This window comes from Urocitellus parryii, unplaced genomic scaffold (assembly GCF_045843805.1).
Source record: "Urocitellus parryii isolate mUroPar1 unplaced genomic scaffold, mUroPar1.hap1 Scaffold_40, whole genome shotgun sequence".
Taxonomy (NCBI): Eukaryota; Metazoa; Chordata; class Mammalia; order Rodentia; family Sciuridae; genus Urocitellus; species Urocitellus parryii.
Genome location: NW_027553586.1, coordinates 8,627,946 through 8,643,313, shown reverse-complemented (window position 1 = coordinate 8,643,313; position 15,368 = coordinate 8,627,946). Strand labels below are relative to the sequence as shown.

At 43.4% G+C, this 15,368-nt stretch overlaps 1 protein-coding gene and 1 pseudogene across 1 annotated transcript; both read right to left on the bottom strand.

Annotated features, from left to right (window-relative positions):
* Positions 1-253: 253 nt before the first annotated feature.
* Positions 254-2,083, bottom strand: LOC144252337 (RAF proto-oncogene serine/threonine-protein kinase pseudogene; annotated as a pseudogene).
* Positions 2,084-9,235: 7,152 nt separating this feature from the next.
* Positions 9,236-10,599, bottom strand: LOC144252274 (heterogeneous nuclear ribonucleoprotein C-like). The gene is made up of 2 exons (XM_077794705.1): positions 10,128-10,599; positions 9,236-10,088 (listed from the first exon to the last, which is right to left on the bottom strand). The coding sequence occupies exons 1-2, from the start codon at positions 10,442-10,444 to the stop codon at positions 9,521-9,523; spliced, it is 885 nt and encodes a 294-aa protein (XP_077650831.1). The 5' UTR covers positions 10,445-10,599; the 3' UTR covers positions 9,236-9,520.
* Positions 10,600-15,368: the final 4,769 nt, after the last annotated feature.

Genomic DNA, 15,368 nt, shown 5'->3' with positions numbered 1-15,368 from the left:
ACCTTGACATCCACTTCTTTTTGCCCTAACGATATCTTGCAGGGCCGTCAGCATCCCCTGTGCATGCTGGAGATGGGAGGAAGACCGGCCAGAAAGGGTAGAAAAGAAGGCAACGTGAAGTTAAGGCCTGTGCGTCTCTAGGAGGTCCTTAACAGCAGCTTCTCAGAAAACACTCTGCCCCAGGAGCAAGGGACAGGAAGGTGCTGTCGCTGCCTTCCCTTCCTCCCCAGGCTGAGCGCAGGTACAAAGTCCACTACAAGACAGGCAGCCTAGGGGACGTGGTCAGCGTGCAGGCGTTGATATCCTCGGTGTGCGCTGCCCGGTGTAGGGATGGCTCAGAAGCGCTCCGGTTGATTTGGGGGAGGGAGTGTTGGAGCAGCTCGATGGAAGACAGGATCTGGGGAAAGAGAGGTCTCTCCTCCTTCACTTTCTTCACGCAGTCGGCCACCAGCCTCTTCATGGCCTTGGGGCAGTTCTTGTAGAGCTTGCTGAGGTCGGGGGAGGTGTAGCCTAGGCCCACCATGAAGATGATCTGATCCCGGTTGTTGATGTGGGAGTAGGGCAGCTCCCCGGTCATCAGCTCGTACAGGACAATGCCGTAGGAGTAGACGTCGGACTGGAAGCTGAAGGGGTTGTTGTCCTGCATCCGGATCACCTCCGGGGCCATCCACAGCACGGAGCCGGTGGGCTGCTCCACCTGCTGAGAGCCACTCCAGCGGGACTTCACTGTCGCCAAACCAAAATCTCCAATTTTCACTGTTAGGCCTTCGTGGAGAAATATGTTGTTGGACTTCATGTCTCTGTGGATGATGTTCTTGGCGTGCAAGTAGTCCATCCCCTGCACCGTTTGCCGGGCAATGTCGATCAGCTGGAACATCTGGAACTTGGTCTCCTGGACATGCAGATGTTTGTAGAGGCTGCTGCCCTCATACCACTGGGTCACCATGGCCAGGTTGTCCTTTGTCATGTATCCCATGAAGAGCAGGATGTTGACGTGTCACGCTTTGCGCAGGACAACCACCTCGTTTCTGAAGGCCTGGAACTGCTCTGGGGTTGGGTCCACAACCTTCAGGATCTTCACTGCAACATCTCCGTGCCAGTTGCCCTTATAAACGGTTGCAAAGGAGCCCGACCCAATGCGGGTGGAGAGCATGACCTCACTGGCTTCGATTTCCCAGTAATAGCTTGAATCTCTCTCTCTCTCTCTTTTTTTTTTTTTTTTTTTTTTTTTTTTAGAGAGAGAGAGAGAGAGAGAGAGAGAGAGAGAGAATTTTTTTTTAATGTTTTATTGTTTTTTGTTTAGTTCTCGGCGGACACAACATCTTTGTTGGTATGTGGTGCTGAGGATCGAACCCGGGCCACACGCATGTCAGGCGAGCGTGCTACCTCTTGAGCCACATCCCCAGCCCTAGCTTGAATCTCTCTGTCCCCGTGGCCTAATCTTGTTTTTCTCCTGGGTCCCAGATCCTGGAGCCCGCTCTCTCTGTGCCGGCACCAGGGTCTTGGGCTGGGACCAGCCTGTGGGGCTCAGGTTGTTGGGGCTGCCGGACGGGGCTGAGGGCGAGGCTGATTGGCTGTGACTTCAAATGGCATCCTCAATCATCCTGCTGTCGACGGGCAGGGTGGTGCTGACCATGTGGACATTTGGTGTGAATGTTGATCTCTGCCTCTGGGACAGGGAGCCCTCAGAGGTGGGGCTGGCAGTGTTGAAGGTGAAGGCGTGAGGCATGGAGTATCTGTGCTGGGAACTGACAGGGATCCGGGAAACAGACTCTCGCATCCCACGCATCGTCAAGGAGGGCAGCGCCGGGGCCCCACTCTCGCCAATGGTGGAATTTGGAAACAACAGGAGTTGCCGGATGTTGCTCCAGTCCACACACATGGTGGGGACTTTGTTGCTACACTGCTCGTGGAATTTGCAGCCACAAGTCTGACACTGAAATCCGTTTAACAGGAACTTCTGACAGATGTCACAGAAGGCAAGCTTCAGGAACGTCTTCCGAGCAAATTTGTGTGTGGTGAGGGGCACGTGGTCCAGGAAGTCCACCTGCAGCTCCTCTCCGATCAAGGAGACGGCGTCCATATTCCAATCTAAACGTGCTTTTTCACCTTTGTGTTCGTGGAGAAGTTGGAACACAGCGCAGCACTCGGGCTGCAGGCCCCTGGGTGCTCTTCTTCCCGACCTGCGGCGCCCACCAGCTCTCCTCTTCTGCGCGCCCCTATTTGGATTTTTTTTAAATATTTATATTTTTAGTTGTAGTTAGTCACAATACCTTTATTTTATTTATTTATTTATATGTGGTCCTGAGGATCAAACTCAGGGCTTCACACGTAATAGGTGAGTGCTCTACCACTGAGCCACAACCCAGTCCCTATTTGGAGTTTTTTTGTACAACTTTCATTTTGTTCTCCATAATATCTGTACTAATTTCCATTCCCAACAAAAAAGATCTTTAAAAAATAATTGAGTAAAAACAAAACAAACAAACAAATAAAAAGGTCAGACTAAAAAGAATATAAACTGTATCATTCAATTTGTTTTAGGAAAGGTGAATAAATATGTAGCAACAAAAATTAAATCAACAATTGCCAGGAGATGCAGAGAAGCATGAGAATTTGGGGATGACATAGAAGTTCATAATTTTGATAATGGCGATGGTTTCAGGAGTGCCTCTATGTCAAAATTTATCAAATCATACCTTTTGAAAATATGCATTACTATGTAGCAATTATATATCAATAAAGCTGCTAAAACTAAAGTAAATGAAAAAACAGTCACAAAGTAGATGATGTCACAAGCCTTGAACTGGAAAAAAAAGTGGGCTAAATGTTTCAAAATGCCAGGGATGAACCTGGGGTCTAGAAGACTTCAAAAAACAAAAAACAAACAAACAAACAAACAAATAAAAAACGGCTCTAGATTATTGTTAGACCAAGTGCAAGGTTCCCTTCCTCACTTCCTGACAGACACTGACCCTTTCCCTCCCTGCCCATCCCTTCCTGTGGCCCCTGCACACCCCTCCCCATCACTGCATAGTGACAGCTGAGCTCAGCCAGGGGTAGTGAGTGCCATATATGTTCATCACTGGGGGTAAGACATCTCAGTTCCTACCTTGGCACTCCTGCAAAAAACCAGCCTGCCCCTCTCTCAGCACAGCCCCTAAGTGGCACAGACACCCCCCCCTTTTTGTTAAGAACAGTTGTAAAAAGCTCAGCTCTTTGTTTTCTCTGTTGTGAATGCAGATCTCCTACATATTCAAGGAAATCCTCTAATAGGATGGAGGGAGGGAAGAAAGAAAGGGAAACAAGAAGAAAGGTTTTAAAAATTCAGTTGGGTAAAATATTGAATGGTCACACAGTAGGGTGGATTAAGTGTTTGGAGCAAGGAGTGACAATTACCTCCTGGGGGGTCCCAAAGATGTGCAAGCTGGTTGCTAAGCAAGACCAAAGGTAGTGTGGTGGCACCTAGAAGTGGCAGAGACCTTTCTGGGCCAGCAGACACAGTGGAAGGAATTCTGGAAGTCTGTTGATTGATTTGTGCTCACTTTGTCACACTCCTTGGAGACTCCCCATCCCACCCATTTCTTGGGTAGGAGTTGCCTGCAGTTTCCCACCAGGACAAATGAAATCTTCCAATGAAGCCCTATGGCCCCTCCTATCCCTCATATTCTATGACAATGTGACTTTAATATTTCAGCCATCAAGGGGTGGACTCTATGCTCCCTTACCTTGAACCTGGTTAATGGCTCAGGTGGGACTTCTGAGGCTAGTCACAAGGGTCTGTGGCATCAGCCTGGCTGTGCTGGTGGTACCTGATTTCCTTGAGGCCATCATGTTGCCAAGAAACCCAAGCAAGTCCACGTATAGCAGTTTAAAATGGACAAGGTAATGGGGATCTGAAGGAACTTTGGGGGTGATGTGTGTGTGTGTGTGTGTGTGTGTGTGTGTGTGTGCACAGTAATTTGCAACCTCACCTAGGGAAGGCCTCTGGGAAGGGACCTTTATACCATTCACACACAGGAGCTCTGTGGACCAGCAGTGGGTCCCAGGGTCAGCAAATGTAGCCATTGGTGCTGCAAGGACAGCTGCCTGCAAGGTAGAATCCCCCACCACGATGAGGCACAGACCATATGAGAGGGCCCCTCAGTGGGACCCAAGCCAGCCCTACAACACACACTACACATGCAACAGCATTTGTCCTACAGAAGAAGTCACAGCTATTGACACCTGGCAGCACTTCCCAACAGGTGATGGGGCATTTTGCTCCTGCAAGGCCAGTCCTCTGACTTGACTTCACTCACATTCTTCTCCAGGGCTTCTCTCCAGTTTCCTTTCCAAGCAGAGCCCTTCTCTTGGCAATGGCAGCATAAGAATCCTTGTCACCCTTGCACTCATGTCCCACACAAGGACACTGGGGGGCAGTCATCCAACACTGCACATAGAGCTCTGGCTCCCACTGAACCAGAGAGGGCTCCCTTATTTGATGAGTCCAGAGCACCAGCTAAGGATGCAGAGTGTGACTCAGACAAGACCAGTAGACTGTGCATGCAGCTTTGCACAGGGGCTTGGCTCTGCACAGCCACTACCCCTCAGCACAGCCAGCTGCACACTTTCCCAGATAGGAGAAGAGAATGGGGTGGCAGACTCACCCATCAGAGTTGTTGCTCAGGCTTGGAGAGCTGCAAGAGAGAACAGAGTCAGAGACAGGTTGTTTTAAGTCGACTTTAATGCAAATTTATTTTCTTGTCATTTTTCCTCTCTCAGCAAAGGAAGTGTCTGGTTTCTATATTAGGGGAGAATGGGTCATTACATAACAAGAAATAGGGGCCTACACCCTCTGGGCTTCTTTGTCCTTTGTCATTCCCATCTTCAGCAGGGTACCTAGGGCATTTTAATTAGCTGGAAACAATACTCCAGGCAGGATTGCCAATACCTTGATACTAATACCCAAACATTAATAAACAGAGATGATTTGCTTACAAAATGGCAAGTTAGAAGAAAGAGAGGAGAGCTAATAAACGAGCTAAATTTCAAAGGCGGCAGAGTGAAGTGGATGCAAGGTGACTCAGACATACCAGCCTCACAGCCAGGACTCTCAGAGATTAGGGGGCAGGGATTCTCAGCAGGAAAGACCAGTGAGCCAGCCATTAGAGCCCACTTGGCCAAGAGAGGGCACTGCCTCAAAAGTGGGAGGCTGCAATCCATCTCCCACTTTAGGCCACCTGTGGTTCCAGAACACAGGACCTCAACAGGGTGACTCTGTGGCATTCATTTTGAAGCACCCAGCATGGGTTCCCCCTTCAGAACGCAAAGCCTGTTTCATGCACAGAAAACTGCCCAGGTTTGATGTAGGATTCTTCATTGTGTAATGAAAATATTTTAGAACCTTGCCGAAGTGAAAGCACAGAACAAATTGTGTGTGTAGGTGTGTGATGCATGTGTGTGCTAATATGTGTGGTACATGTGCATGTGTGGTAAGTGTGATAGTGTGGGGGTTTGCACAAGTAAGTGTGATATGTGTGCATGTGTTTGGGGGGGATTAAGTCAGTGTGTGGGATTATGTGTATGCATGTGGGATTGTGTGAATGTGAAGGGAATTGTGTACATGTGGTATGTGTGTGTGTGTGTGTGTGTGTGTGTGCATGCCCACATGGTATGGGAGTGGTCATGTGACTGCTATGAGAGAGTGTGAGTATGTGCCTGGGTGATGGTGGATAAGTGGGTATGTAAGTGTGTGCACACTCACACATCCAGGTACATACACTTAGGAGAACACACAGACCTATATTCCCAGGGGTCCTTGAGGGCTACAAAAGGTCCTCTCTAACTCAGAAAAGTGGCATTTCAATTTTTGGTATGAGTCATTTAGGGGAAATGCTGAAGACACATGAGGAAAGGGTGTGTGTGTGTGTGTGTGTGTGTGTGTGTGTGTGTGTGTGTGTATACATGTATGCATGTGTGCAAGTCTGCACATGGAGACAGACAATCTTGTGCAAGGCTCAGAAAGCATAGCTCTGAGATTCAGCCAGGTTCCAGTCCTGTGTGTCATTGAAAAGGAGGTGCTGGACATCATTTTACCTTCATAATCAAAACATCACACTTTTAAGAGATCATTTTGGGGAATTCCTGATTTGCCTCTCTGGCTGAGCCCACAGTGAGTCACCCTAATAAGACTTTCCACTGGTTTCTCACCTGGATACATATTTGAAGTTCCCCTCTTCCAAGGCCAAATGCAAAGCTTTCCCTGAACTCCCCTGTCTACACCCCCACCAGTAGCCCCTAGCCAGATTCCCTGGCATAAAGGGGTATCCATCCAGCAATACCCTTGCAGCTATAGGCATACACTTTGCCTTTGGTGGTGCTTCTCAGACCCAAGAAACTGCTCATAATCTTCTGGCTGTTCCACATGGCCTCCTGCCCACAAGGACCAAGATCCAACTCAAGATTTCAACTCCATCACAGCCCAGGCTGCCTCAGTTCCAAGAAGTACTCTCAATATAATACAGGCATAGTCAAAAGAAAAGAGAAAAGTTTCTTCCATTGTCTTTTTCTATTTCCTTTTGTTTGTTTTTCTTTTCTTAACTTCTTTTTGTTTTGTGATACAGAGATTGAACTCAGTGCATTCAATCGCTGAGCTGCACACCCCAGTCATATTTTCTATTTTATTTAGAGACAAGATCTCACATAATTGCTTAGTGCCTCACCCTTGCTGAGGCTGGCTTTGAACTTGCAATCCCCCTGCCTCTGCCTCCAAAGCCACTGGGATTATAGGAGAGTATCTGGTTTCCTTTTTTCTTTTTTCTTTTTCTAACCAAGTGATTTAATCAAATGTTTGATTTTTTTTTTAATTTTGAAGTAAGCTGTAGACTTAAAGAAAGTTTGTATAAATGGGGTTGAGATTTCCTACACAGCACTTTTTAGCTACATTTCTGTAGTTCCCTGGGGGGGCTCAGTTACACAGGGTCAGTTAGGTGTTTTCTGGAAAATTCCAGAAATAAGAAATTCATAAGTAATGAATAACTTTTATGATAGTGTGTCATTACAAATATTATATTTCATCATTATTTATCATAAAGCCCATCATGCCCTTGAGTCTGGAAGAGAACTGTGCAGGTATCTTTGAGCTTATCCCCCAATTTGTGTTCATCTAATATTTTTTCCTTACTGCATTAGACTGTGTGGCAGACAAGATCTATTTGATCTTTTTTCCTTTGCTCCAGGCATGTACCTGATGCTGATTCTGCTTTGACAGACCGTCATGGATTATTTTTTGGTAATTTTGATTTTTAATAATATTGTATTCAAACACTATAGATGTTAATGACTGAGAATCCTAGCCCCCATTACCCTGGCTCCTAGTATTTTCTTGCTCTCACCCAAATCCTGGTACAGCACAAAGAGTCAGTATGTATTCCAGGGACACCACCTGTTGAGCTACAGAGACTGGAGGAGTTGACAGTCTGATTTATCACATTGGGGGACTTCGCAGTTTCCCTTAGGTTTATCTCCTATTTCCCTCTTTTTATTCTCTCCTAGTTCTTCCTTTCTTCAAATGCAAAACCTTTGGCAGTGAGTACAAATGAGGCCTGTCCTTGTGCAAAACAAACTAGCCTTGAGGCTGCAGCTCAGTAGATGGGACCCCCAGGATGAAAGCTGAGTGATCCCTCAGGAGGCCACAGACACACTGGTCGGTGGTGTGAAAGGAAGAGGGCTCAGACTAGAGCCGTGCAGGTGGCTGGGACATGCTGTTCTTCTGTTTTTCTGCAAAAATATTCTGTTTTATGTTAATATGACAACTTGATCAGGCCACAGGGTGCACAGATATTTGATTTAAAATTATCCTGAATGTGCTTGTGAGGGTGCTTCCTGATGAGATCAACTTTTAAATCAGTAAACTGATTGTCCTTCCCAAAGTGAGTGGTCCTCATTCATTTCACTGAAAGAGTGAATGCAATAGAAAGACTGAGTAATGGAGCCTTCACTCTCTGTGTCTGGCTGTCTTCTAGCTAAAAGACAAGTCATCTCCTGCCTTTGAACATGGACTCAGACTGGAACTACACAACAGGCCTCCTGAATCTCCATCTTGGTGCAAACTGTGAGACTTAGCCCCCATAATCACCTGAGCCAATTCCAATCAATCAATCAATATTATTGATTCTGTTTGTCTTGAGAAGTCTTCCTAATTCAAGGGTCTACTCTTACCCTAGAAATATCTTGCACTCCTGGAAGCACACACCCCTGGAAGATATTTAAATGACAAATAAAACAAACAACATGTCAAGGAATTGTGGAAGGAAAAAAAAAAGTTTTTTTCCTGTTTTTTAAACAAGGATCCCAGATGTTTTGTTTACCAACCCTGCTAGGTAGTTCAGTTCTGTAGCAGCAACTCCTGCTGTTAGCTCAGCCTGTAGAAAGAAGTGGCTACTAAGCTTCTTAATAATGCCAAGGTCCCCCTCACAGTGCATCTCTTATCACCTCAACAGAATATCCCCTGGGCCTCCCAAAGAATACAGTCATCCTGTGAGTTCACTGTTCTTCCATTTTATTTTTATTTTTATTTTTTTAAAGCTTTCCTATTTTTAATAACACTGATGCACAGACTCAGAATCCAGATAAGGTACCTGGGGCTATAAACAGTTATTAAAAGAATCTCCATTCCATGTCACAGATAATTAACTCCTTAATGCAACATCCATCTTGATGAAATTTGAGTAGTGTATGCTGATATGCATAATGATCATACTCCAAGAAAAATATATTTAATATATTCTAAGGGTTTTGTGGAAGTTGCTGCAAAACAAAGAATTTGAAGTAAATAATTATAAAATACAAAAATAAAAAAAACAGTTTTTTTTTTTCTCCAAATTCCTGGTTTAATAAGGACTTGTTTATTTTGAGAAAAAAGGTCCTAAACATCAGGCTGTTCACAAAAATAACCCACAGTATCAACTTTAGAAAACAAATAAAGACTATTACACTAATTATTCTTCTAGAGGATGCATTTAACATGCCAACTCTCATTCACAAAAATACATTGTTACATTTGTGTTGAACAGCCCCACACAAGACTATTATGTGGGGGATAACACACATACCTCTAAAACTCAAAGCTGCTCTCAGGTGCTACAACGAAATGAGATTGCCTTTGCAGTTAGGGAAGCAACTACTGAAATCATGTATAAATGCAAAGAACTGTACTCCCTGCATAACAAGAGATTATTTTGGAGACAGTTGATAAAAACCATACATCCTTTTTATTGTTAAGTCATAAAGAGGTATCAAAATTAAAAGCAAAAATTACAGGGTAAGACTTAACAAAACTACTAGGAGCGTCAAAGGAAGTGAAAATGGGACTAGGCGCAGGGCAATATGAATTAATGAACATGGGAAGGACAAAGATAGGGAGAACAGTGAGCATGTGCTGAAGATACTAGGGGAGAGGATCTGGTGAAATTTTGATCTTAAGACAAGCGCCTAGGTAAAGAAATAATGGGTAAGATTTCTAAACCCCACTATGTGCTTAAGAGTCATCCTCGCCATTGGCGCTGTCTCTGTCATCCTCTCCTTCCTCTGCCTCTTTTTCATCATCCTTGATCAACTCCAGCTGGTCATCCCCCTGATCTTCATTATCATCATCATCCTGTAGATCCCCCTCCTCAGCAGAGTCATCTGCACCCCCCTCAGACTCCATCTTCACATTAGTTTCATCTTTCTTCAGGGAGCTGCTGCTCTGCTCCTCTTCCGACTTATCATTCTTCGTCTCTACTGCTTGTTTGCTCTGCTCCTTTTCAATTTTTTCCAGACTTTCCAGAAGAGAATCCACTTTTTGTTTTATTTGGGTCAGCTCCTTCTTAATGGCCTGAAGGTCATCTCCTTTCAACTTTCCAGACTTGGAAGAAGATCCTGGCTGTCCACTCTTAGAATTGAAGCCACTTTTGCCCCTTCGGGAGGTGTTTCCTGAAACATGCTGGCATTTAGAGAGCACTACAGCCCTAGCAATAGGAGGAGGAGGAGGAACTCGTGCTGGGTAACTATACATCCTGTCATAATAATCACGTTGAAAATCATAGTCCAAGTCAAAAGAGGAGCTGAGTAGACGGGACAGAGAAGGGTGTTCTGGTACTGACCCGTACATCTCCGCTGCAGATCGTTTCACACCTGCCTTTCCTCTGTTCACTTTTGGCTCTGAAGCCAGATTAATATCTAAAACCTGGCCAGCAATCATTCTGCCATCCTCTCCTGCTACAGCAGCCCTGGCATTTCTCTCATTAACATACTGGACAAAGGCAAAGCCTTTATGGACAGAGCAGCCCACAATTTTTCCATACTTGGAGAAGATTGCTTCCACATCAGACTTCTTGACCACCAGAGTGTTTAGATTCCCAATGAATACACGGGAGTTCATGGAGCATGGATCTGTCTTGTTGGTAACGTTGCTAGCCATTGTGTTTGATAAGGTTCCTCACAAAGGCGGAATAATGTAGCTGAAGATCAAAAAAATCTCACTCAGCAAAGATCCACTAACTTATATATTTCAAGTGATTTGTAACCAGGAGGGGGAGGGAGAAGAGATTCGATTCTGAATCTCCTACTCCCAGATTCTATATGAAGAAGTTGACCACTGCTAGAGGTCAGCAAGGCGGCCGCAACTGCTCAGCCTTCGTCTCTTCACAAAATCTGTTCTTCCATTTTAAAGAGACCTCTGTGTCTGCTTGAACCCTTCTTCTACAGTCTGCCCTGACTGTTTTGACATTTCTACTTCATTTCATGAGGACCATCAATTCTTCCAAGCTTCTGGATATCAACCCCAGCAACATAAAATAAATCATATCCTGGGACTGGTCATAGTGTCACATACCAATGATCCCAGTTACTCAGGATGCTAAGGCAAGAGAATCTCAAGTTTGAGGCCAGCCTCCTCAACTAACTGAGACACTATCTCAATAATTTTAAAAAAGATAAAAATAAAAATTAAAAAGGGATGTAGCTCAGTAGTAAAGTGTCCCTGAACATAGAAGAAAGAGACAGAGAAAGAGAGTGCACCCTTTCCAGGGATTAAATGCTGTATTATGAGAGAATGCCCCCATAATGACAGTTCTTTATCATCCAGCTTTATATTCTGACCCATCAACCCAGAACTCTCAGGAGCCATTCTTGAACATACCCTCCACTGATACAGATGATCAAGGTCCTTTAACAGTCCCAATAATTTCCCAGTTGGGTCTTGCTGAGATAGATCACTAGTAATTGCTCCAGCAACCAGGAGAAAAGTTGGGAAAAGTCCTGAGAAAAACAGCATAGTTTTATAAAACATTTATTTTATTTGAGGCTTCTCCATATCTTTCAGTAAAGGGAATGTGGGATCCTATTTTCCAATAAAGGGGAAGACCCAGAAGTTTCAAGAAAATCTGTCAGTTCAAGGTTCTCATCATAAACCCTGGGGTATACTCTTCCTCTCAGGCCCTGACTTTGATTTAGTTTTCTAAAAGCTATACCCCATAGAATGCATTCAAACACTATCAGAACTAATTATCATACTTACTGTCAGAAGATCAGCCAGCCGGCAGCTCAGTCTATATGGCTCCAAGTGCAAAATTAACTTCTTCATTTGTTACACAGCCCTTGAGGTCTCCTGTTTCAGAGCTGGGTGGCTAACACCCCTACCCTTACAATTATTCAAGCTCAAGGCTCACATTTTTCTTCTGACTCCTCTTTCTCAATCACTAAACTGCCGCGTCCCTCGCCAGCAAAGGAAACACGACACAGGATTCTTCCTTCAGCAGTTTATTCAGGCCTTTGTTTAGACATGTCTCTTAGCTTGTTTCTCTCTCGAACTACTACTACTACTACTACTGCTACTCCTACTACTACTGCCCCAGCCTTAATAAAGCAGATAAAGCCCCAATGCACAACTGCCACGTGGATCTTTCTCATAGGGTGTTTTACAGCTACGTGCCAACTCTCCCAAAATAAGGAGTTGTTTATCACAGGCCACGGCGCTTATCAGCGCCATCTTGTAATGGCGGCCACAGTACACAGAATCGGCTCACCACACTAAACTCTCAGTGTTGCACTTCCATTTGTAATTCCTCACAGCCTCTTTGGCAATTTCTCATTGTCATTGTCACTTCTGTCACTTTAAGTCATGTTCTCTGTTATTGATTATAATCTCCTTAACTGGTCTTGCTGCCCTGTATGCAAGTGTCATATCCATCTCGTGTGTGACTGTCAGATTAGTCTTTCTACAAACCACCTATGAGGCCTTTCAAAACCTTCCAAGTATAAAAAGTCAAGACTCACCCTTTAGAAAGTGACTTGATTTCCTTTATGACCTGACACTATCCTAGTTTTATGTTAAAAATTTTCTTATTTACAATGACTTCTCTTCGTACATCTCTTTTTCTAAATTGTGTGATCTGATACCCCATGTTTCATTCATCCTTTCCTGCTACTATTTCTCTACTTGCTCTGCTAGTTCTCATGTGCAAAATCCACTCCCCTCATCCTCCAGGACACAGCCACTGAGGAATATCACTGTGTGGTTAAATGGCCAGACTCTAGAGCTGAACTGCAAACTATTTACCAGCAAGTTATTTAACTTCTCTATGCAGTGGTTTTTCTTAATGGTCAAATAGGAGGAGGGAAGGGGAGAGAATGATAGCAGCTATCTCACAGAGTTTTGCAAGAGTCAGTTTAGGCTTATGACAACACAAGCTTGGAATATGGTTAGCAATTAATGGAGATTGCCTATTCCTACTAACTATCCCCTTCTTCTTATAGTTTTCCCTGATGCTTCTAGGAGGAAATAGCCTCTTCCTTCTCCTATATTGCATAATAATTTTTGTATCCCTTTCTATCACTTCCTGCCATAGGATATTTATGTTGACAGACAGCCTATTTCTCCATAGTATATATATTTCCATTCGTCATTGTATATCCCAACTCGATAATTTAATGTATTCACCATTACATTGAATGAATGGATTTTGGGTTGTCAGATTACATTTAACCAGGGTAAGATCGATCTCTCTCTCTCTCTCTCTCTCTCTCTCTCTCTCTCTCTCTCTCTCTCTCTCCACTATCACTACAAGGAGAAAGTATCAGCAAAATAAAATAATTATCTGCATACCCCATCCCTGCCTAGATCCTCTTTTGCACTCTTGTTTCTCACTAAAACTAAGGCTAATTATAAAAAATAGCAGTGACAGTAAACCAATAAAATGTGGTCATCATCTTTCCTCTGCTCCCCGTCCCTGTAAACACTATGGCAAACAAACAAAAAAAAAAAATCAACCAAGATCCACAGAGGAGAGGTTTCTGGGGTTGCTTTCTCCTTCTTGTAAATTTCTATCATGGGCTCAATAATGATACTTTTATTCTGTCTCCTACTGTAGATAACTCTATGCAGATTTTTCCGGCTCATGTTGTAGCGATTAAAATAGAAGTTCCCAAGGTTATCCACAGACTCATTTATTTTTGTATACCATACAGTACCTTGCACAGTGCTAAAATAGTTTGACTCAATATTATATATTTGAAATACAGAAAAGGGAATCTTGATTTTTGTAGAGGCTGAACAATGCTAGAATTGAAAGGGAGAATAGAAAGTAGAACAAATAGTCAAATAGCATGAAAGCAGTGTTGTGATCCAGCCCTCCAAAGGCAAATTCTCAGTTACCAAAACCAAGTGAAGGAATGTAGACTTTGAAGTTGACATGAAGGGGTTTTGAATATGCATCTACCATTCACTAGATATTTAAATTTAAACATATTAGGTCCAAACTCTGAGCTTCAGAACCTCTTATGGTGAGTAAAAGGATTATCTATCTTGAAGCTTTGAGAGAAGACTCACATTAGGTAACATAGGTGATAGACCTCAGTATATACAGCATATATAGTGTGATAATGGTAGGTCTTTCTAAAGTGACTTCATAAGGACTAGTATGTAATCAAGTAAGCGAAGCAACTCAGACACCCTTTTGGAAATAGCTAAGAGATGACATCAGCAATTAATTGAGGTAAAGGAGACAAGATGCAGCAACACAGGACACAGTAGAAATAGGCCTTTCAGAATTGGGGAAAGACCAGACCTATGTGCTGGATATGCAAAACACTTAAGATAAAAAATAGGAGTCAATTTTATCAAAACAATTCACAGAATAATTGAACTAGAAAATATTTATTTCACTTTTGCAGAGGTGATCTGTAAGAACATTCATAGCTTATGTAGAATTCTTCATGGAAGCAAAAAACACAGAAGTGAGGTCTTGATCACTGACCACAGAGAGGGAGACTTGCCTCACCACACTAGTAACCAATAGCAGGCATCTGCAAAGGGGTCAGCCAATTAATAATTGCAATTGTCCATTGAAATTAAAAATATCAAAGCAGTTTTAAAAGTATACTCCGACATGTATTCTCAAGTTCCTCAAGCCAAGTAGAAGAGCAAATTGAACACAGAAAGGCTTGCTGATCTGCAATGTTCCCTTTGCTCAATGGTTGTTTTTTTTTTTTTCCTTTACTCATTCCTGTTGATTCTTGTGCCTCTCTGGTCATGGCAACTGGAAGACATAAACAAAGAAGTCACCAACCAGGAAGTCACCAATACTAAATTTTCACAATTAGAAGGGTCTCACCACCATATTACCACTGACACCACCTTATCTCCCTTGCCTAACGCTCTTGCATCCCGACCCTCCCTCCCAATAAAACCAAAACTGCTACAGCAGAGAGAGATCCCTGGCTATAATTAATAGATAATATACCCAATACAGCAATGGGCATAGCAGTTGGACTTACAGGAGCTTTTATTAGAGGAAAGGTTTCCTGGAAGATTTCAGCAAATAAGTTTATGAGAAACACTAGGCAAAACAATCATATGAAGAAATGAATACAGCAAATAACTTAAAAACAATGATAACCAGCCTCTGTAATTAGGAGTGACCACATAGGCCATGACTTTTGGAAGAGAAAATCATGATAAGTTTATAAAAGTGTAACTTTGAAGCCTAGTCAGTTGGTCATCTTTCTCTGTACAAACATTAACCATTCCCAATTCACAGTCATAAGATACATCTCAAGAACCTAGTGTCTCTCCATTTCAACCTTTCTTGTCTAAGACCTTCCCGAAGCACAGCTTTCATCCTCATTTTAGCAATGGCTCAAGGAGGAAAATGTTAGAGTCTACCAAAATCAAGCCAGTCACTTTAGTTTGGCACAGCCAACATTTTATTGGCTAAGTATCCATCCATTCTTGGCACTATAAACACATTCATTTTCCCACCCCATTCCTTCTAATGGAGAATGCACCAAACTATAATACATGTGCACTAAAGCCCCAAGGTCAAACAACCATAATAAAGGCAATT